This window comes from Lontra canadensis, unplaced genomic scaffold (assembly GCF_010015895.1).
Source record: "Lontra canadensis isolate GAN:19392208 unplaced genomic scaffold, GSC_riverotter_1.0 scaffold6, whole genome shotgun sequence".
Classification (NCBI taxonomy): Eukaryota; Metazoa; Chordata; class Mammalia; order Carnivora; family Mustelidae; genus Lontra; species Lontra canadensis.
Window position 1 is genome coordinate 35,356,790 of NW_022631000.1, and position 27,709 is coordinate 35,384,498.

General features: G+C 36.8%; 1 protein-coding gene across 4 annotated transcripts in view; it reads right to left on the reverse strand.

Annotated features, from left to right (window-relative positions):
* The window catches only part of VEPH1 (ventricular zone expressed PH domain containing 1), a 246,357-nt gene that overhangs the window by 51,403 nt on the left and 167,245 nt on the right, over window positions 1-27,709 (reverse strand). For all 4 annotated transcript variants that reach the window (XR_004382083.1, XM_032852594.1, XM_032852593.1 and 1 more), the window contains 2 exons: window positions 14,808-14,947; window positions 11,194-11,328 (listed from right to left, as the gene is read on the reverse strand). Coding sequence is in view for 3 of the 4 variants with exons in the window: in XM_032852594.1 (XP_032708485.1) it covers window positions 11,194-11,328; window positions 14,808-14,947 (275 nt within the window). In the remaining variant the exon portion in view is untranslated. The remainder of the gene's footprint in view (window positions 1-11,193; window positions 11,329-14,807; window positions 14,948-27,709) is intronic.

Here is a 27,709-nt window from a genome sequence, read left to right on the forward strand (position 1 = left end):
TTGAAATAAAGTGCTATTTATTATCATAGTTTAGTGCCCATGGTTTGTATGCATTCACACAATATCCTTGATAGCACTGAGGGGGGAATAGATACTGTTTTACTCATGGGCTGATTAAGAACCCAAACCACTACTGGATTGGAATAGACATTTTGGAGGAACTACGTACCTCTGTCCCCCCAGGAATAGAGTTATTTTGTTAACTATTTGCTAAAGTTTTTTTTTTTTTTTTAATTTCCTTGACTGATGCAGAACATCTGGCTGACTGTGAAGGAATGTTCACTCCAGTAGTAAAATTGACATGCTTCATCATAGGACAGTTTGGCTTGTGAAAAACGAAGGAAATACAATACATGTGATCAACCAGGTTTTAAACTAAACTGAGAAAGTATTCCTTCTGCCAATTTTAATTTCTTTTAAAAAAAGTTTATGTACAACACAAGCACAATATGTGTGGCTGATAGGGAGATATTAATTAGTGTATATTAATTAGCCAAGTGTAAGGATAATAATTTTCTAGTTTTTAAATAGTGAATCAAACAGTCACTTAGGTTCATTGCGTTTGTAAAGTCATGTGTGATCACTTAGTATGAGTTGAGTGTATGGAATTGTTTAAATGAGGGGCCCTATAGATTATTATGATGTATAGCTGTTAAAGGGGAAAAAAAAAAGAATCTGAACGAAGGTAGAGGCAGTATTTAGGGAGGCAAAGTTGAGAATCTGGCTGGACTTCCAAACTCTCTGGTCCTAAGGCATCAATAAAAGTCCTGCTTATACAAGTCTCCAGAGGATGTGTCTGGTCTCAAGGACTCTTTTCACCTTGGAACCTGTCCTCTTATGTTAATCACGTTAATCCCTGATGAATTATAATGTGGTTCTGGTGGGGGGGGGATTGTAGGTATCCGGACAGCACATAAACTATGATAAAATTCATCTTGTGCTGAAGCTAATAGTCTCCCAGTGTTCCCTAGCATTGCAAGTCTCACACACATAGCAAGGTACACCCTTGGTCACAGTCACGGCCAGCCTCATCTTGCCTAGTGGCTACGGGCTGTCTGCATTAGCTTTGGTCAGCGCATGAAGAATGGGCTTGTGCCCTTGCTTCCAAGGTGAGTGGTAGAGCATGGGTTGGGGCTGAGAAGAGAAGCCAAGGGTTCTTGTGAAAAGAAGTTCAACATAAATCCATCCTCTTCTTCATTCAGAAAATAACTTTTTTTCTGGGATCTAAAGACCATCTTTCTGTTTCTCAAATTGGCTTTCCTATGTTTTCTTTTGGTCTTTCAAGTTTTTTCTTTTGGTCTGCCCCTTGACCCTCTTATTTTCTCAAACACAGATCTCCCCTACCTACCCTAAATTCTTTCACTATTTAATTACCACCCAACCAAAAGACAAAAGCTCAAGCTTGAATGAATTCCATTATAGCACCGAAACAGCTAATCACTACTGGAGAAAATCAAAATTCCGTTTTACTCTAAGTCTGTTATCTCAGATCCCAAATGGCTGTTTCTCATTGCCTTAAAGTCCTGCTATATTTCTCTAGTAAGTTCATAGTTTATTTTTCTGAGAATTTCATTTTAGACTTTCTTTCCTCAAACCTCCTACATTCTATCCCTCCTCCCCCCATCATACTTTCAGATGATGGCCTCACCTCTTATTTCACTGAAAAAGATGAAAAGCCGTGAAACAGCACTCATTCATCTTTCCCCCAACAACTCTACGTCTTGATCTGGGTCTGTGTGCAATCACTTTTTCTCATCTGTTCACCATCCTCACCCTCTCTGTTGTGTCATCCCCACACTTGCAAACATGCGCAGGGGGCTCCCATTCTAAAGCATGGCCATACTTCCTCCATGACGGAATCCATTCAGCACCAACCTCTGCACCAGATCTCTACAGATGCTGTCTCCTTGCTCATTCTCTCCTCATTCCTTTGGCTATTTCATTTTGAACCTCTCCTTTAAAACGTCCCTAAAACTGCCTTTTCCAAGTTGCTCAGTCAGATGGGCACCCTTCTGTACTTTGCTGCCTCGGTGTGGCTGCCAAATCCCATTCACCTCTGTTCTCTCCCTTTCTTGGACTCTCTTGAGATGGGTGACTTTCATACTTTCTGGCTCCTTTTGTCTTCTGGCTGCTCTCCGAACTCACCTCTGTACTGGGTGCTTTGGCTCTCTAAACTATCTTCTCAGATTGCTTTAATCTTCACATGGTTTTCATGACCTCTGTGCCAAGAGTGCCCTTGTCTATGGCCTAAACCACAAATAAGTCTATTAGACAATTACACTGGCACATCCCACAGGCATTTTAAATTTAAGATATTCAAAAGTCTCCCTCACCCTTACACTTTTTCAGTTAGCTTGCTACGTCCCTTTTACCTCCAAAATTTATATTGACTGTGTCATTCATTTCCATCCCTACCAGGACCATTCTAGTTCAAATTACTTTCCTCTCTCATCTGGGTGAGCAAAAGTCTTCATGGTCTCTCTGATTCTACTTTTACCCCCTTTCTGATCTAGCTTCTACATAGTGTACTGTGTGATCATTTCAAGATAGGCTTGGTAATAATGCCTGCTGCTCAAAACTCTTCAGTGACATCCCATAGACTACAAGAAAATCTAAGCTCCTTGCCATGGCTTACAAGGCTTACATGGCTTACATGGCTTACAAGGCAGAGGTAAATTACCCCAGACGAACTCTCCTTTTAGTTCCCTGGGCTCTACCCTGATTCTTCTCCTTCTTAGAACACTGTGGAAGGGGAAAGGGTTTATTCCTGGGGTGGTATGACCATTCCCAGTACTGGAGGAGGAGGACAATATTAGAGCTCTTACTTTTGTATACTTTTCATATCATCCTTTAAGATTTCTATTTTTTAAATTTTCATAATAAAAATGATGAGTGTAATAATACATGTGTATTATTTATAAGTAAATAAATATAAACATGGAGGGTGCTTGCTCAAATTATTTTTCTGATGGGATGTATTATTTAAATTTAAAAGAGAATGCTCTAATGCACCAAGGTTTTGCCTTTCTCTTCTCATTCTTCTTCTTTTCTTTTTAATTATCTGTTATTTTTGTTTTTGTAATATGGTCTCAAGGCCTTTGTGCAAATTATTCTCTTTGCCAGGAAAACTCACCTGACGCGAGGTCAGAGAAGACTCTGACCACCCAACAAACACTGCTCTTCTTCATCACTTCCTCCAGGCCTTTTATTTATTTTTTTTACAGGATCTTTCAGTGGAACATTGTGCCTTTCTTTACTTGCAGATTGCTTGTCTCCTTGGGGCAGAGCATGATTATTTATGTCTGGCCTCTGCACAGAGCTTGGCATAAAGCAGGCATTTGCCAAAAGTGTTTGTAACTTAATGAATGAACTTAGGGTTCCATTCGCCAGGACTTCACTGTGATTTTGTTGTTGTTTCTTCCATGTTACTGCTCATGTCATCCTCCTTATATGAAGCCCTGTACCTCTTTCATTTAAAAGCCCAGACTATTTTAATATCTAACCTCCTGCCAGCCAGCTCTCTCTCAGTCAGGAGTGTCCCAGACATTTGCATCTGCATCTACAGTCCACCCTCAATCTGCCCTCTCAACCCCCTTGTCTTTGGCTTCCTATTATGAATGATATTGTTCTGGAGTTTACCTCTTAATCACTAGATTTTATTCAGACCTTCTTTTCATTCTTGACCTCACCTTTGCTTCTTAGATAATGCCGATCAGATTTTCCTGGTTCTCAGTTTACAGCTTAAAAGTCCCTACCCTGATCTAGGCTTTTGAAATCAACAAACCCAATTCCTGTTTATCCCATTCTCACCTAGCTTGCTCTGAAAGGGAGGGCGCAACAAAATTAATGTCTCTCCAACCCCGGGATTCACCCTGCTCTCCCTGGAGGCTGACCTACATCACTTGTCACTTACATCGCACGTGCAGACTTAAATTTCTCTTAAGAATGTGGATAGTTACAGCTTATATAGAATAGAACCACTCCTTACTTATGCATTTATTTCCTCGAGCATGATATTAACACTGCAACTCAACACATTACATCTAAGTCTTGGGGAGCATCAGAAGGTCTCCTTTTCGTTATACCCAGAACTCGTGCTTCACTTTTATTTATGCTTTGACACTACAGCCAATTATCCTGGGAACTGTCAAGTGTGTTTGTAACAGTGTGGACTGAAAACAAACCTCCAAATGTTAGCCAGATGGGGCATATTTTATTTCAGCAGTAAATTAAATTTTTTCTTTTTTGTCTCCATAATGGGCAGTTTTGAGACCTCATTTCTATGGCATATGGAACTTCTCCATGCTTTGGGAACTGGAACATGTGTGTCAATAAAGGAGATTTCTCTCTCAAATTCCAGTCTTTTAGCAATCCCCAATCAACTTTGTCAACTGTCTGTTCCTCTGATAATCAGAGCGCCATTCCCTTTAAAGGGCTGGGCCACACATGCACTGGAATGAAATTACTAATGGTATCTCTAGTTGCTCCCAGAGGCCATCCTTCTCATTTCCTAAGTAAATTAATGGATTTTCTGCCCTTTTCCTAAAATCTTTATTTTATAATGGAAATCGATGAACTTAAAATGGATTTTTCCTTAAGTAAACTGCTCATTTACATTTACTTACATAAAGCAATGTAACTAAAATAGTACATCTGTAATATCTGTTATTCCTTGATTATAAAAGAAACCATACTTCTAACATAAAATTTCAAAAATGCTAATTCCATCAACCAGAGCTAACTATTGCTAATATTTTTGTGTATTTCCTTTTGGTTGTTTTAACGGAATCCTCCAAATAATCCTCCTTATATAAATAATTTTGTATCTTGCAATGTGGCATTTGACGTAGCATTGTTTCATGTCACTAAACATTTCTTATAAACATGATTTTGCATGTTTTCTTAATATTCTTCCATATGGATGGAAAGTATATACTTGTATACTTTCATTCGCCTGTCTTGAGACATTTAGGCTAGTTATAAAAAACTCCATAATATTTTTTGGTGTGCACAATCTGAAGTTTTGTACACATTTCAGATTATTTCTTTAGAATAGATTCCTAGAAATGGAATCACTGTGTTAAAGGATATGAACATTTTTAAGACTCTTGACCTGCATTGCTAAATTGTTTTTTAAAAGTGTTGAAATAACTTACACTCCAACTAAAAATGTGTGAGAGTGTCTAAACTCCCTTGCTGTAGCCAGAACTGATCATTATCCTTCAAAAAATGGATTAAAAGGGTAATGTTAATGTTATTTTAAATTCAATTTTTATATCTTTGACTATTAATGAAGCAGAATACTTTTTCTGAACACAATCACCTTTGAGTTATTTGCTCATGTCCTTGACTCATTAATTATTGATTTGCATGAACTTATGGTATCTTGAGGATATTAATTTTTGCTTTCATAATTATTACACATATTTTCATTTTAAGTTATTGTGCATGACGGGCTCTATTTTCTATAAGCCTTACATTTTTATGTAGTCAAATCTATCAACACTCTACTTTTAGACATTACTTATGGGGTTAATTTTTTTGAAAGAAAGAAAAGCATACACAAAGGATAATGTGACAAATATCTATGTGCTCGCCATATTAATAAATACTGGTATTTTGCTTCTGATTTTTAAAAAATATTTATTTATTTATTTTAGAGAGAGGGAGAGAGCACAGTGTAGGGCAGAGAGAGAAGGAGAGAATCTCAGGGAGACTCCACACTGAGCACTGAGTCTGATGCGGGGCTTGATTGCACCTTCCTGAGATCACTACCTGAGCCGAAGCCAGGAGTAGGATGCTTAATTGACATGAAGATGCCCCTGATTCTGATTTTTTTTTTTTTAGATTTTATTTATTTATTTGACAAAGATCACAAGTAGGCAGAGAAGCAGGCAGAGAGAGTAGGAAGCAGGCTCCCCACCGAGCAGAGAGCCCAATGCAGGGCTCCATTCCAGGACCCTGATGTCATGACCTGAGCCGAAGGCAGAGGCTTAACCCACTGAGCCCCCCAGGCGCCCCCTGATTCTGATTTTTTTAAAAACAAAATTACAGATGAAATTGGGATCTCCTTAATTCCCTTTCCAGTAATATTTCCCTCTCTCCTTTACACACTTCTTTGTTATCCAGAAGCATGCCTATCAGGAATTTTGGTGTGATTCCAAATATGGTATTGTATTTTTACCACAGGTATGTACCCATGAGCATTCATAATGCTGCTTAGAGTATTATAAAAATAGATTTAAGTTACCATATTGTTATACTTTTGCAATTTGCTTATTAAAACTTAATATCCTGTTTTCAAGACCGACTCCATGTTATTACATATAGGTCTAATTAATTCACTTTCACTGACTGTATGGCATGATTATACCACAACAATTTCTTCATTTCTCTACTGATGACCATTTGCATTGCTCCTGATGCTTTGGCGCAAATAATATTCAGTTGACATCTGTACTTGTCCCCTGGTGCAGGTATGTGAGAGTTTCACCCAGAAACAGAACTACAAGATAATAGGGTACAAGGGTTTATCATATCACTAGCTATTGCCAGATTGTTCCTTTAAAAAGATTACAAAGAAAAATTTTTCTTAAACTTTGTCTAGGACAGAAGATTTTTGTATTTTATAATACAAAACCTCTTTATGGTAAAAGAGAAAATACGTATTTATGATAAAATGCCTAGGCATGTTTCTGATAAACTTGAAGAGGAATTAAGATTCTGGAAAGCTAGCTACACACCCACCTGAATTGTCAGCTAGCAGTCATTTATGAATCTAATTAATAATTATATATAGCTTTTCTTAAGTATGTTTTTCTTTTATGAGTAGGTTAATCTTTTATATTATCTATAGTATACAAACATTCTCATTTTTTCCACATCTTTGCCAAGACTTGTATTGTCACAATTTTTCATCCTTACCAGTCTGATCGTTGTAAAAAGGCATATTATTTTTAAATATTTAAATTACTTATTTCACTGATTTTTTAGTGAGACTAAACACCTTTTCTTACATTTATTGACATTTGAGTTTCCTGTTCAGTGAATTTTCTGTTCACATTCTTTGCCCAGTTTTATCTTGGGTTGTTTGTCTCTTGCTTGTTGATGTAGGAAATTTTTGTGTTACTTATACATATTTCATCTTATGCTTGTCTTCAACTTTGTTAGAGTGTATTTTGCAATACAAAAATTGAAACATTTATTTAGTCAAAAATATTTATTTTTTTCAGGATTTTTGCTTATGTATCTTAAGAAATTCTTTCTTATCCTGAGGTCATAAAGATAGCTTCTCATACTTTCTTCTAATTCTAAGGTTTCATTGATTACATGCAGAACTTTAATCTACCCAGAGTTATGTTATCTATATAGTGTCTTTGTTATTCTTGGAAGAAAGGGAGAGAAATGATGGCCAGAAATCAGAATATTAGCTAAGCTTTACTGAGAAGTCACAATGGCAGCCACTGTTCTGAGAACTATGTATGAACTTATTCAATCCTCATACAGCTCTATGAGGTAGTAGCAGATATTATATCCACTGTATAGATAAAGAAACCGAAGCTCAGAGCCAAAGGCTTCAGAACTGGAAAGTGGCACAGTGCGATTTTAAACCCAGGAAGTCTGGCTTCAGAGCCATGCTTACCTACTCTCGTAGGCATAGGAGTCAAGATAGGTATGTTATCCTATTGTAATACCAAAACCATAGTTTTTAACAAAACAAAAGATTGCCTCTTCTTTACGGGAAATTTGTAGTGGGTCTGGGTGGCTCTCCAGAGCAGCGGTCCCCGATGTTGTGGCTCAGAATTCTTTGCCCATCTGCTGGCAACCTAGTATCAACATTTGCTTCTACAGTTACTATGGTTGGTGAAGAGAGGGGACATGGAGAATCACATAGTTGTTTCTAAAAGCTTCTGACTGGAGGGACACGTATCCCTTCTCCTGTTTCATTGGTTGAAGCAAGTCACATGGCCAAGCCTTACTTCAGGAGGTAGGGAAATGTTATCTTCTTATGTGCCCAGAGTAGAGAGGTACCAGACATATTGTGGTGTCATTGACCAGCCGTGTGACTTCCAACAGGTCCCTTTGCTTCTAATTTTAATTTTAATATCTGAACAATGACAGGATTCACTCATTTATTCAGTTGGTACCCATCATTTATTGGGTACCACCGTGTGGCCCTGCAAATGCCATGATAAACAGGGTGCAACTTCTGTCCTCAAGTGGGTGGCAATTTAATAGCTCTCTTACTGTTGATGTTTAGTTCTAAAATTCCAGGATTCCTTTAAAAAGCAATTGCAATAACAAACCTTCTAGAGCATTACATGCTAGAGACTCAGGCATTTTCTTAAGAGTTTCTTCCTTTTTGGTGTACGTGAATCCCCTTGGCTGCAGTGTTAACTCATTTCTAGCAACAGATATACACATATAAATCCCTTTCAAATTCCTGGTGTATGTACCTAGTGGTGCATGTGGGGGAAATAAAGCAGACTTTGGATTATTCTCACAGCTATTCTGAATTCAGTGGGCAGAACACTTCATTAAAAAAAAAAAAAAAGAAGAAGAAGAAAATCAATTTGATTGAGAAATACCTGGAGAGATAACTTTGCTACATAATGTACATTCCAGATATCAGAGGGTTTTCTTTTTATTACCTATGAATAAATAAAATTACAAAACTAAAGATTTCAAAACCATTTTGATTTGCAGTTAATTTTTCCCTAGAGGAATGTTTATTGATATAAAATGGAAGAAATATGAAGAAGCATATTTGTGAGCATGCACAAAACTGGTTTACCAATTTAAGAAAAAAATCTCTCAGGACTTGAAGCAGCCTGCCAAGTGTTAATTTACTAGTTGCCTGCCGTTAAAATACAGTTCACATGAAAAATTTATAAGAAGTTGAGGCATTGTCTTTAATCATGATGCAACAGTTTAAATTTGAAAGAAATATGCAAAAAAAAAATCCATTCTACTTTACATTGATCTGATTATGGCATTTCCTTTATTCTTACTACGGCAAGTCTAATTCTTAAACCAAAGCCAAAAAATAGTGATGCAATAGTTGGACACATTAAATAAATTTCTGCAATAGTTGGACCATTCTAAATAAACTTCTGATTAATCACACCCATTTGTCATTCTTCTTACAATCCTTTCACACTTAGGTATTGAGTCGTTTTACAATATAACAGGTTTTGATTAATCTGCTACTTGTCTGTACTTTGAATTTATTTAATATTGGTGTGCTTGTTCCCCTTCTAATAGTAAAACAAGGACAAAGACCATGATCATATACTCTCAGAACCTCTGATTTGCCCAGTAAGCATCTAATACCTATTATTGGGCTTTCTTGAAGACAAATTAAGGGTAATCAGAATCTTTGAATATGTGAAGGGCTTACAGCAGCTCGTTAAATTTACTAAGGAGATACCAATAACCATTCTCTATTCTCATTGTCATATTCTCCCTGAGTGATCCGATAATTGCCGTGATATCAAGTGTTACTTTATGACTTCTAAATCCATGTCTCCAATAATGGCTTTCTTCCTGAAGTCCACACAAGCATTTCAGCCACCATCATCATCTAGTTAGCTACACAGATAATTCAGACTCCAAATACATAAATGAGAATGCCTTCTTCCTCCACCTCCGCTCCCTTTGTGGTCTGTTTTTCAGAAGCATGCCCTCATCCATGCAGCCCTATGATGCACCTGGAGTTATCCTTGGTTCTTCCATTTTCTTTATCAAGAACCGAATCCTGTGGGTTCTACTTTCTTTAATAGCTCTTGAATCCATCCTCTCCCTACAACTTCCAACTTCAGTTCAGACCTTCATCTCCTACCTGATTCTAGTAATAGCTTCTTAAGCAGCCTTCCTATCTCCAGCCAGGTTTACTTGATTGTTTTGTCCATACCCAGGCCTATGACTTTTCTCATGCAAACCTGCTCACGTCAGTGTAGATACACTTCCAGTTTCACTCTTTGAGTGAATGGGTGAATGGGTGCAGTTCCATATTCTGGTCCTTTTCCAGTTTGGCCATCTGCTCAAGAGGTCTCACTTGTGTCCTGAGAGCGTTGCCCCTGTGTCCACACTCCTAAAACACTATGTCTCAAGTCATACTTGCCTGTCTCAATAGAGCTCTTTCTCACCCTGATCATGCTCCCTCTCTTCTGCCCACCTTATTTTCTCTCTCTCTCTCTTTTTTTTTTTTTTTTAACTTTGTGGCAATTTTAGAGGACGAGGGGATGAAGAGAAGTGTGGGAGGGAAGAAATGAAAGGCACCAAAGAACTGGAACCCAATTTCCCGATGCTCTTTCCCTTTTGATCCTAAAGTCCATGATCTGCTTCTGTAAAAACGCTTTCTATTCCATATCGTTTGTGTAGTTTTTGTGTGTCTCTGAGTGGGCTGTGTTATGTCAGTCCGTGAGCCTCAAACAGCACTGTTGAGAATCTGATCAAGCTACTCCATAGTATTGGTGCCTCGGAATCCATTTTGTTTGGCCAAGTGGGCTGCAGGGCACTTAAACTGACACTAATCCCTCCGTGCCCACTCATGGCCTAGATGGCAGCCTGCATAGTCACAAGCAAACACACACTCCTGGCAGGACACTTCTAATGGCTCTTGTGATCAATAGTTTCCTCTGGTTCCGAGGGCCTTCTCCTGGTGTGCCCTTTAGATGGACTCTGGCAAGGCTTACAGAAAACTGCTCTTTTTAGTTTGAATTGACTCCTCTGGCCTTTGCCTGGGAACTTCCCAAAGCCCTCCACCCACAACTGCAATAAAGGCATCTGTCCCAGGCCCTGCCTCTCTCTCTGCCTGCACCTTAATTTGACCTCCTGCTGTGGCCCCTAGAGGTGTGCTGTGTACTTCCTCCAGGACCAGTGAGTAATAAATTTCTCTATTTCAATTTCCCTTGTGGTATTTTGTTGAACTGGGACTCACCATCTGGCACCCTGTGTTCCATTTAACAAACGTTAATTTAACAGTCATAACAAGCAATGACCCTATCTACCAATATCACTCTGTCCTTTCAATGATTACCACATGAAAATCATTACTTAATTAGTGTTTTTTGATAATGATGCAAAAAGGCACAGGAAAGAAGAAAAAAATTGAACTGTTAAGAAAAAGGCAAACTGTTTCTAGATAATCTTGAATATTAGTTTAGAATGTCCAAGGAAACAAACACTTACCTTCTGTTGTGGAAATGTGGACTCCATCATGGCTGTTTCAAAGCTGTGAGCACCTTCTGCCTGGGTCTTCTCCCACAGAGCTCTGAGGAATTGTACAGAATGACTCTGTATGGACAGGGGCTCAGGAAACAGACTCTGAAAGGGCATTAATGAGAAAATCATAACATTATCTCCTGTCCTAACAATATTGTTTGATCAACTACAACATACTATTTGGGTTGAAATTCAACATGGTTTAAATTTGAGGAAAATAGCAAAAAAAAAAAAATCTATCTTTAAGTTGAGACATATATATTTTAGGTTTTTCATTTTTTTAAAGATTTTATTTATTTATTTGATAGCAAGAGAGGGAACACAAGCAGGGGGAGTGGGAGAGAGAGAAGCAGGCTTCCTACTGAGCAGGAAATCTGATGTGGGACTGGATCCCAGGACCCTGGGATCATGACAGACACTTAAGTGACTGAGCCACTCAGGGCCCCTTAGGCTTTTCATTTTTTATTAGAAAAGTAAAATTAGGATTTCAAGCCAGTTGATATTGATCTCTAAATATGCCTAACCTGGGTGCCTGGGTGACTCAGTGGGTTAAGCCTCTGCCTTTGGCTCAGGTCATGATCTCAGGGTCCTGGGATCAAGTCCTGCATCGGGCTCTCTGATCAGCGGGGAGCCTGCTTCCTCCTCTCTCTCTCTCTGCCTTCGTCTCTGCCTACTTGTGATCTCTCTCTATCAAATAAATGGATAAAATCTTTTTAAAAAATAAATAAATAAAAATAAATAAATATGCCTAACCTTTGTCATGTAATGTTTACCTTAATCATTTCTCAGGCATGGTTACTTAATTGGAATACGGTTATTATAAATATTCATATTTATTTGTCCAAAGATCTCAGAATTATGGTATAAAATTAAAACTAGAGTACAAATATTGAGTCTGTTTATACAGAGTAGATGATGAAGGCTAGAAATTAAATAACTAAGAGTTCACTAGGCAACAACTCAAATATGAATAGTATAAATGGATGGTGAGGAAACAAAAACACTTTTTTTTTTTTTAAAGATTTTATTTATTTGTCAGAGAGAGAGAGAGAGAGAGAGCACAGGCAGAGACAGAGAGAGAAGCAGGCTCCCTGCTGAGCAAGGAGCCCAATGTGGGACTTGATCCCAGGATGCTGGGATCATGACCTGAGCCGAAGGCAGCTGATTAACCAACTTAGCCACCCAGGCGTCCCAACAAAAACACTTTTAATCTTAAGATGTATAAGAGGTAACTATTTCCAGAGCTAATACTCTAGTTTTGGATAAAAAGATTGTTCATGTAAAAATCACATTTATACATATTTCATTCAAGTCAATGACAATAAAATTTTCAAAGGAAGATTTAAATTGTGTTTATATATTTACTAATCAATCATGGATTTAATAGTCATTTAAACATTGTGACATGATATTTATAAAGTGAGAAGTATTTTAATTGGAAGGAACGATTTTATAAAAACATAGAACATAATATAGGTCATAAAATATAATTTACATACATATAATACCATACATTTTATCCTTTATGTGTGAGGTCTGATAAAATAATGATACTGGCTTACAAAATTTTATTTTTTGTGTTAATGACTGTCCAAGCATTAGTTTATCAGAATTTAGGTGGTCTGTGTGTCTAAAGTATCTATTTAGTAAATGAAAATTAATAACTTTCTTCCAGAAAAATCTAATTATTATCATGATCAAGATAAACTATTTCTTATGCTGAGTGGGGAAATGTGGAGGATCTTAGACCCCAAGTAAGTGGTCCACAGATCAAAAAAGGCTAAGAGCCGTAACAGATAATTTGATTATACCACCCATAACGAGGACACATCTGGGAAATTCTTGATTATTATCAGAAAATTACACAGCATGTGATTTTTCACTTAAAGAAGAACAGGACCTGATTCAACAAATCACCATTCCAAAGAGGACCAGTTAGACTGGAATCTGTGAATTAAAGAATTCCGTGAATGTGTTAACAATGTGTTAACTTGACAAAGAAAGGCAAAGAGTCTGACCCAGCATATAAGGCTAGTACTGGGTTTGTAATGACCAAGTCAAAGATTTGATTTTTCTTGACCCCAAAGTCAGGATTCTCCCAGGCTGCACAATATCAAGGTTGTAGAAAAAGAAAGGAATACTGTAAAATGAACAAAGAAGAAAAGCATCATAAACAGATGCTTTTGGGTGATTTTGTTAAAGAGAAAAACAAAGCATCAGACTTAGTCAATAAAATAAGACTGAAGGGACAAAAGTAAATCAAGTTTTTTGGTTTATTTTCAGAAAACTGACAAGTAAAGAACAAAGCTAATGATGAAATCAAATACAAACTCACTAATGGAAACTATTTGAAAAACATAAGCAAAGCAGAAGAAAAATAAGGTCATTTCAAGAAAAGGAAAAACAAAACCAATTCTGGTTTTTATACTCACATACAATTTGATTCACATCAAAATGTAAGTTGTTCTCTATGAGATATTATTAAGTGTTCTTATTATTAAGTGTTCTTAAGTGTTCTTGTTAAGTGTTCTTCCTATAGGAAAAGATGGTTTTCCTAAGGCATGTCTAAGCAGTCTCTTTTCTTTCTTAATTACTATAGTTCCATTTTATGATTATGATCTATTCAACATTAAAATTCATCTTTTTTAATAAGCTTACCTTTTCTTTATAAGGAATGCAATTGTTTGGTAGGGGTTCTTATAGAAATATTTTATTAATAGAAACAAACTATACTATCACTTGACCTAATTTTTACCTGTTTTACAATATTCGTATTCTGTTTTTCTGCCTCAACTCTCTCTGTTTCTGCCTGAAACCCCCCATTTCATTTTTTAACACACGTGCTACTAAGAAAAGACCACTGAAAAGGGGGCAGGTGGCCTGCAGTCTTCATTTAATTTTCTTATCTGTAAAAATGATGGCTGATACTCCTTCTACTACTGTTTTATAATCCATATTCAACTTTTATGTGAAAGTTAATGTTTTCAAGATAAGTATTTCCAAATATTCAAGGATCTCCTCTGATGCTAAAAGCTTTGCATCAAGTTATTCATTAATTGGAAGTTTCTCTTTATGTAACTTTACCTATATACATAAATTCTATGGGGAAAAAAAAAACATTCCAGTATCTTAATGATGTCAAAAAGGATATGTTGACACTAAAATTAATTGGAGATCAGAAGGCTGTAGAGAAATAAAGACAAACACTACATAAGGAAAGCTATTCCTCCAAATAAGCTGTTTTTGTTGTCATTTAACAACAACAACAACAACAACAAAAAATATATATATACATATATATATATATATATATATTTTTAAAGAAGAACATTCTCTTCTTTTTTAAAGCTAAGAACATTCAAGATATTACTAGGCTTGGCCTCCTTAATACCAATCCAAATTCTTTCATAAAGAAATTACTGTAAAATATAAAAAACTCATGTTAAAAATTATTAGTGAAATGTGTATGCATTGCTGTTATTTATGCATGAACTCTAATCAAAGGATAATTTGGTAAAAATGGTTATAAACTGATACCCCCTAACTCACTAAGGAGCCATGACAAACATATATATACACACCTGCTGAAAGAGAAACATGATCTGGATCCATGGCTGAGGTTCTTGGCTGATGAGTATAAAACTGGATTTACTGTAGAGGCAGTAATGACCCTTCAGGGAGCAGGTGAAGAACAACTTTGCTACACAACTTCTGACAGAATCTAGAAATGAATAAACATAGCATTACACATAGATTCTTCTAGAGTCGTACTTTATACTTCAATATAGAAACACCTTTAGAAATACTTTCTTCAGTTTCAGTCTGCAAGCGAGTAACTCCGAACAACTACGTAATCGGGTTCCATTTCATGGAATGTAGATTTAACTAAAGAGGTCTTCAACAAGTTATATTTTTTCTATCCAACTTTCCCTTGTTCTCATTAATAAAGCATCAGAAATCTCCAAACAACTCACCTGGAAGAAAGAAAACCTGTCACCAAAAAAAAGGGAGAAGAGTGTTATTACTATCTGATTGGGCACTTTGAAATGATAATGTGGGAAGGATAAGCAAATACAGAGAGGAAACCCAGGCATTTTCTGGGCAGTGGATAGTATGCCATGAGCCAGTAACATTGTTCTCTTGGTTGTGTAGGGGCCACAAAGATAGACTCCAGAATAACTCTGCCAGTGGTGTGGCTTCCTGTGAACTAGCCTGGTGTGGTTTGAAAGTTTATCTTATATGTTGAAGAAGTTCAGTAGGGAAAATTAATGAGATCATTTTTTAGGGATAAGGAGCCAGGGAGGGTGGTGGTGGTGGTGGTGGCGTGGAGCAGAAGTGGCAAGAAGCCACAACTAGGAGGAGCCATTTAATTTTTACACCCTACAGGATGGGTGTTATTATTTCTATTTTATAGCTGAGGAAACTTAGCACATTAGTGGATCACTTAGTGAACCACTATGAATGCCTTGGACAGATGAGTGATGCTCAGGGATGCAGAAAAACTGTGGCAGAGCCAGGATTTGAACTCAGCTGAGCTGATGCCACATTAAGATGCTTTAGGCTCTAGCATACTGGGAATTTTTAGATCTGTCATATTGATAATGCATGAGGTATTTATTCTTTCAGAATTAAGCTGATATTTTAAATGAAATATTTTGAGAATTAATGGATTTTAGTATGTCCTACTTTTAAAAATGGAAATATGGGTTACAGTTTATTAATAAAGTTGATGGGGACCCTAATTAAGTAGCAGTCAGTCCCCACCTAAGAGGGTGCTTGGGGTCCCTAGAGAATTGGGTAGGCCTATCTGTGCACTATAAGGACTGAGATGTGAGGAATAACAGGCTTTTCAGGAAGAGCTTAGAAAAACTAAGGAAGAGTGACCAATGACATATTAAGGAAGAGGACAAGGCATTAGAAATAAAATAAAGTCACCTGTCAATTTAGAAATATATACAGAAATCTTAACAATTAACAACTTTCTGTCATTCTGAAACACTGGTGTGTAAGAGGATATTTTTGTGAAGTTAATTGTTTTGGGGAATTAAAAAAATTGGGTTGAGCATTCAATATCCTTGTATAAAATCAGAAATCATTTCTGTATTCTGTGGGTGAATGAATTATGAGATATAAAAAGTGACTGAAGTTTCAGTGGAAAAGACGAAGAGGCCCTCCATTGAGAAAGAAAGAGCTCAATGTATAGAATTGAGCATAATATTGGCTTAAAATTGCCCTATCAGAAATTATTTGATATGGTAGCTAAAAATACTTTTTTGGTACAGATGTTCTGAAAAATTGGATTTAAATTAATCACTACTAGAGAAACAAGAAACGAAGTAGTCCACAAAAGCACACACAAAAATGGTGTTTGAAATAAAGCTAGCTGTGATGTGTATGCTGAGACAGCAAGCAGTACGTTTTGCTTTAATAGAAGGGTTCAGAAGAGAACAAGTTCTTTTCTAAAAACCTATGCAGTAGCTTAACAGTCACAAGTTGGACTTCAGGCCTCTACCATGAAAAAAGTTTTTGTATTTTCCCTTTCCCTAAATATTCTCACTGCTCATTCATGTTTTCTTCTGCAAATTAAAATTGATTAGATGTATTTTACTGACCTGGAGTCTACCAGTTTTCTATACACAAACTACAGGGGTTCAGGTCACACAAAATAGGCAAAGCAGTAGAAGATAGAGGTCTTTAACTTAGAAGCAAATATGCTGGCTATAAAAATAAGCTGGTTCTGAGATATCTTCTGTTAATGCTTTCTATAACCTGATCTGTAGCAATATTTTTTTTAAAAGATTTTATTTATCCATTTGACAGATTCCAAGTAGGCAGAGAGACAGGCAGAGAGAGAGAGAGGAGGAAGCAGGCTCCCTGCAGAGCAGAGAGCCCGATATGGGGCTCGATCCCAGGATCCTGGCATCATGACCTGAGCCGAAGGCAGAGGCTTTAACCCACTGAGCCACACAGGCGCCCCTGTAGCAATATTTTTTCCTCACTTTTTTCAGAGCTTTCCTAACTTGGGAAAAATTCCCACAACATTAACACTTGTTTTTCTCTGCAATTTTCTCCCTCATGTTCACTCTGTGGTATTGAATGGTAGGCATGCAGTAAATGGTTGTTGAATGAATGAATGAATGTCAAACACTACAGGGAGAGCAAGAAGGGTCAGGATGTTGACCCTGCTCTTAAGAAGCTTACAGCCAAATGGGAAAGACATCTATAAGCAAAACATAAATTGTTTTAAGTCCATGGGGGTAATGGAGGGACACAAAATTCTGACTGCTCAGAGAAATGAGTAGCTATTTTATTTGGAGAATAAGGGGAATCTTCATGGAAGAGGAAATATTTGAGGTCACTTTGAAAGATAACCATGATCTTGAACTTAGAAAAAGTTGGGAGGAGAAAAGCATTTTAAGCATATGGAACATCCAGAAAAAAAATCATATAAAGCATGAAGTTTAAGGTAATTCCAGGTGGTAAGGTTAGTGTATCTGGGTCATTATGATATTTTTTGCTTATACAATTATTGTCCAAAGGGTTATTTATTTTTAGAGTACATGTTGGAGGTCATGCTTTGCTAAATATAGAATGCTTTGCATATACCACATCTGATTATTTCTTTCTTTTGGTAGACAACAGCCTATCTTTATAAAAATCAAAGGATTTGTTATGGTCTTTATAAATACTGAAGTTAACATTAACATCAATAATTGTATAATATAATGTGTTATAAGTTGAAATATCCAAAATATATACATCACACACATGGGTAGATTTAAAGGTATGATACAAAATACAAGAATAGGTTCCAGCTCAAGATGGCAATATAAGAAAACCCTGAACTCACTGATAAGAAATACGCTTGATAAAGAACTTAAAGCAATGATCTCAAAAATACTAACTGGGCTGGAGAAAAGAATGGAAGAATTCAAGTGACACCTTCAATAAAAAGATAGAAAATATTAAAAAGAACCAATCAGAATGGATGAATACAATAACTGAAACAAAAAACACACTAGAGGGAATCAACAGTAGATTAGAAGATGCAGAAGAATGTACCAGCAATCTGGAAGACAGAGTACTAGCATACAAGCTGAACAGTAAAAAGAGAAAAGGATTTTTAGAAATGAAGATTAAGGGATCTCTTGGACGGTGTCATGCCAACAAACATTTGCATTGTAGGGGGTCGCTGAAGAAGAATTGAGAGAGAGGTGTAGGAAACTTATGTCAAGAAATAATAACTGAAAACTTCCTTAACTTAGGGAAGGAAATAGATATTTAAGTCCAAGAAGCACAGAGTTCCAAATGAGAGGAACTCAAGGAGGTCTACACCACAGCACATAATAATTAAAATGTCAAAGCTTAAAGATAAAAAAGGATCATAAAAGCAGCAAGAGAGAAACAAGAAGTCACCTCAAGGGAAAACCTGTAAGACTGTAAGATGATTTTTCAGCAGAAACCTTGCAAGTCAGAAAGAAGTGGCCTGATATATTGAAAGTGCTTAAAGTAAAAAACCTACGCCAAGAATCCTCTACCTGGCAAAGTTAACATTCAGGTTTGAAGGTGAAATAAAGAGTTTCCCAGACAAACGAAAAAATAAAGGCATTTATCACCACTGAATCAGCCTTATAAGAAATGTTAAGGGGATTTCACTATTTGCAGATGACATGATACTACATAGAGAAAATCCTAAGGATTCCACCAAAAAAACTACCAGAAGTAATGTATAAATTCAGTGAAGTGGCAGAATACAAAATTAGTACATAGAAATCAGTAGCGTTTCTATACACTAACAATGAAATCACAGAAAGGAAAATTTAAAAAGTAACACCATTTATAATTGTTCCCCAAAAAATATAGTACCTAGGAATAAACTTAACTGAAGAAGTGAAAGACCTGCACTCTGAAAACTGTAAAACACTAATGAAAGAAACTGAAGATGACACAAACAAATGGAAATATAGTCCATGCTCATGAACCTATTTTGATATACTGTTATGAATGTGAGTCCATAGTTTATTCAGATTTTCTTAGTTTATTCTTAGTGTCCTTTTTCTGCTTCAGGATCCCATTTAAGATACTAGGTGACATTTATTCATTATGCCATCTTCAGGCTTTTCCTGGCTGTGGCAAGTTCTCAGACTTTCTTTGTTTTTGATAACATTGACTGTTTTGAGGAGTACTTTTGGTATGTATTTTGTGGGATATCCCTCAGATAGCGTTTGCCTGTTTTTCTCTTAGGATTAGACTGAGATTTTGAGTTTTACGGAGGAGGACCACAGATATAAAGTGCTATTTTCATCATAACATGTCAAGAGTACCATTTGATCAGCAAAACTTAATAAATATTGATGTTGACTTTAATCGCCTGGCTGAGGTAGGTTTTACCAGGTTTCTCTACTTTAAAGTTACTCTTCTTTTTTCCACTTTCCACATTATACTCTTTGAAAGGAAGTCATTATGTGTAGAGCACACTTAAGGAATGGGGAGTCACCTCCACCTCCTTGTGGGGAGAAGAGCTACATAAATTATGTAGGATTCTGGACAAATTTATCTCTTCCTCCTTCAGTTATTTCATTCAAAATGATTTAATAATTATTCTATTAGTACACACTCATGGATATTTATTTTGCATTTCAATAGTATTTTATTTTGTTTGTTGCTCTAATTGTTTCAGCCTTGGCTATTTGGAACTCTTTCAATTGCCTTCTGTGTTCATTTGGTGTGCCCCCAACATTGTGTGTGGTTTGGCTTTGTTTTGTTTTTGAGCACTTACCTACTTTCTGGGACTAAAAGATGCTCCAGACTCATCATGATTGTTTTCTGCCCTGTCATAGAATCAGCTGTTTCTCTAAGGAGTTCTTTTTATTGGAGAAGAGTATTAGAAACTGAGACCTGGGTACTAGGATATTTGTTGCTACTGGGGTGTCATTACCCCTTGGCCCTCTCAGCTGTCAAAACAAGGAAATTATGTGTGTACACTAATCTGGGTATGTACATATGTCTGTAAGTATTTTCATAAATATCCATCTGCATGTGTGTTAAGCTAAATATGGGTTCATACCAATGACTTCATTTCATTACCATATGGCTCATTCTCCTCCTCTCCTTGCTTATCTGAAAATTCCCGCTTCAATACTGAGAAGCCTGGCTCTCACTTTGTTAGTATTTTTATCTGTCTACTATAGAAGGTAGAGATCACTCTCTCTCCTTTCCTTCCTCCCTTCTGTCTTTCTTTCTTAAAAATCTTTATATATTTAGCATCTACTATAGTACCTGGTATAGAAAGGCTTACCTTAAAACATAACAATGATAATTTATTACACTCCATCTGTTCCTTCTGGAACAAAGATAAAACCATAGGATAACCGCAGGAACATAATGACAAATTATAGCAATAATAATACAATATTAACTTCTATGTTGAAATTTTATTTCCCTTTAAACAATCCACAATGTCATATCTAATATGAGAGATACATTTGCTAATGTGAACATTCTACCTTAGTTCAGTCACTTGTATTTTAGCTGTTTTCCAGATGCCAGTATCTTATATTATGATCTTGCTAAATAAATACTTATTTTATTCATGGTTGTAAAGTGCTAAAAAAAAAAACCCTAAAAACTATACCAATTAACATTTTGGAAAACATAAAATTAGAAATGGTCCTAAATAACATCCTGAAATTTCAAAAAGAAGTTATAATTTTATAGTAATATTTTAAAAGTCTAGTAGAAATTCTAAGTCAAACAAAACTATAACCAAAAATAAAAATTAGATTTTAGTTCATATGTGTACGAGTGCATGTGAATTGCTTGAAATATTAGAGTAAGTCAATGTGTGAAACAACTAATATTAGTATTTACTCTCGTACCACTTTGTTAGATGTTTTATATAATTCAATCAACCATTCAATCCTTGTAAGTGTCTATGAGGATCTCTTTTCACTTAAGATATTAAAGGGTCAGAAAGTTAAGTGACTTAATCAAGTAATAAGATGTGGAACTATGATTTGGACCCAAGTTTATTAAAATGCCAAACCTATACTTTGTTCATAAAAAGATACTACCTCTTTGAAAGCCACACTGTCTAAAGACTGGAATCTGCCTCCCTAGCTGAGCTATCTGTAATTTTTGCAGGGACAAGATGAAGAATCCAAGATAAACTGTCAGTATCTTTAACAAGACCATATAAGTTGTCCAGCTCTAGAAATGTAACCTAAGGCTTTAATTTCTATGTAATTTCTATATAGCCAATGGAATTTTTTAACCTGGGAGTAGGACAAGTCTTCATAAATCTAAAGAACGGTGGCAAAATTTTTTTTTATATTTTTTTTACATTTTTTTTAAATTTATTTATTTATTTTTATTTTTTATAAACATATATTTTTATCCCCAGGGGTACAGGTCTGTGAATCACCAGGTTTACACACTTCACAGCACTCACCCTAGCACATACCCTCCCCAATGTCCATAACCCCACCCCCCTTCCCCAATCCCCCTCCCCCCAGCAACCCTCAGTTTGTTTTGTGAGATTAAGAGTCACTTATGGTTTATCTCCCTCCCAATCTCATCTTGTTTCATTTATTCTTCTCCTACCCCCTTAGCCCCCCATGTTGCATCTCCATTTCCTCATATCAGGGAGATCATATGATAGTTGTCTTTCTCTGATTGACTTATTTCGCTAAGCATGATACCCTCTAGTTCCATCCACATCATCGCAAATGGCAAGATTTCATTTCTTTTGATGGCTGCATAGTATTCCATTGTGTATATATATGTGGCAAATTTATAAAGAAAAGTTCTTTACAAGCCTGTGTAAAATGGCAATAATTGGTCTCTTTTATCTTCAGTGTGCTAAGTAGAAGAGGTTCTAAACCCTATAGGAATTATCAAAATGGCTACGCTTAGAATTTCTTGAGGTGGACAAAGCTGTGGAATCACATGAAGGAAGATTGTGGTGGTAATTTTAATGCCCCATGATGCTTGCTAGCAGCTGACAAGTATGACTTTTTTCTAAATATCTATATTGGATCTGAGAAACACATCATTCTTCTTGGGAGATGAGATACTTATAATGCATCACCCAGGGTGGTTCTTATACATAATCTATGCCATTATATACTTTTTATTTAGAGATAAATGCCTCTTAACTGTTTATATATATGGCTAGTAGAAATATCAAAGAGTTAGCTTTATTTTTCAGAAAAAAGAATAAGCTAGCTCTTGTTTTGAATTCTTTACTGAGCTCACACTTTGGAACATCTCTTCCAGCTAAATAAGGATCAAATAAATGTATCTGGCTTGTTTCCCAGGTATTTTAGTTGAGCTATTTGTCTCCATATCCAAACTATATTTCTAGAATGATTTATAAAAACTCAAACACAGGAATATATTTGCTGAAATTGCTAGACTGAAAGGATTCATACATTGAATATAACACATATATGCAACAAATTCAGATAAGGCATTTTGAGGGACTTAACATCAAGGGAGATAATCTTCATTGACTCCTTACTTTGTACATAGGTATAAACATAACAAATTGAACCCTTATGAAGTAGATCTTTTTATCCTCATTTTAGAGATGGAAATTTCAAGATCAAACTTCCAGGAAGCAATTGAGCTGTAATTTGAACCCAGGTTCCAAAGTCCTTCTCTTTCTAGTATATTATTGAATGGTTCAGATAAAACAGAGGTAATAGAAGTACCTCAAAATGGAAGTATGGGGGGCACCTGGGGCTCAGTGGGTTAAGTCTCTGCCTTCAGCTCAGGTCATGATCCCAGGGTCCTGAGATCGAGCCCCGTATAGGGCTCTCTGCTCAGCGGGGAGCCTGCTTCCTCCTCTTTCTGCCTGCCTCTCTGCCTACTTGTGATCTCTGTCTGTCAAATAAATAAAATCTTAAAAAAAAAAAAAAGAGGAAGTATGGTTCAATGGAAAGATCATTGGCCCAGAAATTAGACCACCAGCATCTTATTGGGTAGCTTCCTGTCATCTTTCTCTCTGTCCTCTGGCTTCTTATCTGTAAAATGGTGGCCAACCAAAAGCTGACCCAGGGACACCTGGGTGGCTCAGTTGGTTGGACGACTGCCTTCGGCTCAGGTCATCATCCCGGGGTCCCAGGATCGAGTCCCACATTGGGCTCCCAGCTCCATGGGGAGTCTGCCTCTCCCTCTGACCTTCTCTTCACTCATGCTCTCTCTCACTGTCTCGCTCTCAAATAAATAAATAAAATCTTTAAAAAAAAAAAAAAAAGCTGATCCAGAAAGTATTTTTTAAATTTTACAGTTTTATTTGCTTATTATCTTTCTCTCTCCTAGATTGTAAGTTCCTTGAGGGTAAGGATTCTTTTATTGTGGTAAAATATATATAAAATGAAATGGACCATTTTAGCTATTTTTAGGTGTATAGGTCAATGGCAATAAGTACATTCATATTATTGTACAATCATCACCACCATCATATAATATAGAATATATTTATTATATTACTATATAAATAAGAAATTAGACACTGAAAAACAAAGATGAATTTCTGACATGACTTTGAAATAATATCAAATAATTCTTTAAGAGTAGACATTGCTTTAGTCATTGTGGTACTTCCAGGGCTTTGATCTGCAGCAGGTGCTCAGAAGTGTGAGTTGTTGAACTGATGTGTGCTTAAGAAAAAATTACCAAATTTCTCAGTTGATGAAGAATCTAAGGCAGGAAAGTGATGGGAAAAGAAACTGTGACTTATTTTCGCTAAATTCTACTTACAACATTATTGATTGAGAAATAGTCTCTTCTCAGCAGCTGGCTGGCCACTGGCCATATCACATGAATACATGTGTGCGACATCAACATCCAGAGCCAAAGTACAAGGTTCATTTTCCTGCTCACAGCAAAAATTCTAGTTGATTGCCAAATAAGCATGACAGATGCTTTTATTTGGAATCATCCAAAAAATGAAAAAGTTATTTTGCAAGTGATTGCTTTACTAATACAAATAAATTCAGAGAAGCAAAGGGAAATTTGGTAATTGCACATTCAGAAATGTACAAACCGTAGTTGTACAAAGTCCTATTTCTTTGACCCTGGTTTTAGAAAAAAAAGTCAAAATTATATTTTCATATATGAACATATCTATTTATATAAATGCATGGAAGAAAGATCTGTAAGACTATAGCTCAATCATTGATAGTGATTATTCTGGATTGAGAAGTGGGATTGGACATGGGGAGCATACATTTTTTATTCCATACACTTCTATTATTATAACTGTCTCATCATGGGTTTATATTTGTGTATACCTATATAATTTAAAAATAAAAAAGATCATATACAATGAAAAAGTGGACATTGATTAAGTAAGATGATTTTAATAATATCTCACTAAATTACCATGCAATGGAGCCAATATTTGTAGTTTTAAAAAAATATTTTTCTTTTATGGCTTCCTGAGTTCACAGCATTTGTCCTAATTCACGTGAACCTCCATATACTTATCAGTCAGATGGGTGTGACAGTGGTGGTAGGGTAGACATCAGATGATGACAGGAGTAACAAAGAGAAAGATAAAGTAAAATAGAATTCAGTTGCCAAAACTGGATTAGGTAGCATGACAAAAGCCTTGCTAGCAAAACTTCTGTCTTGATGAAGGATATTAACATTTATTTTTCTCCCTTTAGTCCATCAACCCCTGAGCCTGGAGGACTTGCATTATAGATTGGTGGTATGGAGCAAGTGGCAGCTAGGTCAGTTGTATGGTTGGAGGGAAAACATAACATAGAAGAAGTAGAAGAGAGGGCTTTTCAGTTTGGGTAGGGGAGATTGTGGAGAGAAGGAGAGAGACAAGTGTGAAGCCTTCAGATGCAGGTCCTGACTTTCCCATCTTTGTGCTTCAGCCTGTTCAAGAGGGAATATATTAGATAAGTTATGGTAACACTGGGGGCAATGGTGATCTTTACCAAGGAGATCCATTCCCAGGTAGCACTCAACACCAACATAGGGCAGCCAACTTAGTTACAAGCTTAGCTCATGGAGCTAAACAAAGAATGTCTGAAGTTCAACTCTCATGGACCACCCTTGCCTCTCTTATTGAGTGGACAGGAGGAAGAAGGAGCTGCGACTGTTATTGGACAGCTTTTCAGAGAAATCACTACAATACATGTGGGGGTGGAAAGCTCCACATGGTGGACTGCAGGGACCATTGTCCAAGGCAGAACTTGGACGGGCCACAGCACCAGTGGGTGCTGAGATGGGGTTAGAGTGACTAGGTAGAGCTATGGGCCTGTCTCTGTGCAGAGTTCTTACATGATATTACACCACTTTAACCTCAAGGTGGGAGAGGGTGATCAGGCAAACAAAGGACACTATTCTCTAGGCAAGAAGACACTATTTCTCCACCCTCCACTTCCAGACCCAGTGCTTTCTTGCCATCACATAGAAAGAGCATGCCACCTTAGGGAGATACCCATAGGAGGGGGTAAGAGAAAGAACATGTTCAACAAAATGAGAAATAGTTTCCTAAATGCTCTATTCAAATGATCGCATGGAATTAAATTTAAACGAGACTCAGTTAATTTCTCCCCTCACTAGCCAGTGGTTAGTTACTCCTTATGAGTTCTGGAAAAAATGATCATATATCTTCTCTGCAAGTATGAATTATACTGTGCAATTTTGTAATATCACAATAAATGAAAAGTAATGATAGAGAATAAAAGTATGCTGAATAAGAAGACTCAGGTGGAGAAAGAAATCATGTCCTAATAGAAAGTCAGAAATTCTTATTAAGAGTCACACAGCAAAGGATAGAGGGTAGATATTGGACACTTGCTGGCACATGAGGGCTGAAATCCAACCACACACAGTGGAATGTAGTTAATGTCTCTGGTGCACATATGCTTGTAAATTTCTTCTTTTTTTTTTTTTAAAGATTTTATTTATTTATTTGACAGAGAGAGAGAGAGATCACAAGTAGGCAGAGAGGCAGGGAGTGGGGGAAGCAGGCTCCCTGCTGAGCAGAGAGCCCCATGAGGGGCTTGATCCCACCTGAGCTGAAGGCAGAGGCTTTAACCCACTGAGCCACCCAGGCGCCCCTGCTTATAAATTTCTTATGTGAAAACTGTTTAGAAATTATACCAGCTTATTATTTCACGTCACTATTAAAGAACAGAATGAGACTTGCCCATTAACTTTCAGGTGATGGAGAATCTTACATGCTCACATACAATCAATCTTTCTGCCTTGACCCAGGGAGGAAAAGCCTCTCTCACAAGCCATTCTAGGGTCAATTGCTTTGACCCAACATCCAAAGTCCAGTCCTTCTCCAATGTGGGAGTTAGGAACACAGATTCTGAGCTAGACATTCCTACTTATGAGCTTTATGTCCTTGGGAAAGTTATATACCTCTCTGTGACTTGATTGGGAATAAGAACACATAATTTTAAGGACTGTTTAGGGTGATCAACCATCCTGGCTTGCTGGGAACTGAGGTGGCTGCTGGGATGTGAGACTTCCCATGCTAAAACTAGGAAAGTCCTGGAAAAACCAAGAGGTACTGGTCACCCTGGTTAATATGAGCACAAAAGGAGTTAAGTCACACGAAGTTCTCTGATGGAAGTGCACTTGGCACAGAGCAAGTTCTTAGTAATGGTTGTTACCATTATCATGATCACTATTACAACTAGTACTATTGAATATAAAAAGAGGATTTCTCAGCCAAGTGGAGTGTTTCAACATTGCCATAGTGCTGTTTGGATTAAAGGGGATGAATAAGCACCCTTAGAATCTCTAGGTCTCTTGTGTGTCCTGAAATTTTTGCCTAATCGTTTATTTAAAAAGAACTTAATACAGAGCTAATACTGAAGTTCAGGCTGAAGTAAAATTCTACGTAACTGACATAAATCTCTCTGGAGACATGACAGAAGAATATCTGACAGGAAGGAAGATCTAGCAACAGTGCTTGAAGTCATCCACTAGGGTCTCTCTGAAATCCTCCAAAGTTCTAGTGTTCCAGACAGGAGCAAGTGAGGCTTTTGATGCTAATGCTATTTTGAAGCTCCGAAGCACAGAAATGTGGCAAGAATGCCACTAGGAAGCTCTGAGAGAAGGTTTGACATTTGCTGCATGCAGAGCAAAGTAAGTGAGAGAAAGACTTGCTTGCAGCAGAATAAGGAAAAAATAGCTAACATTAATAAGTTGGTTTTTATATGTTGGACACTGTTCTTATATATTTTTAAAGATTATTTATTTATTTATTTAGGAGAGAGGTCAGAGCAAGTGAGCGCATGAGTGGGGTGGGGAGGGGCAGAGGGAGAGAGAGAAGGCAGCAGGAAGCATAGGACACGGTTCTAAGTGCTTTATGTGTGTATTCCCACTTACTGTGTTCGTTCACAACAATCCTGCAATATGGATACTTCCAGTTTAGAGAAAGAAGCTGAGTCTCAAAGATATTAAGTAATTTGTTATGTTTAGATTAAACAGCAATTAATAA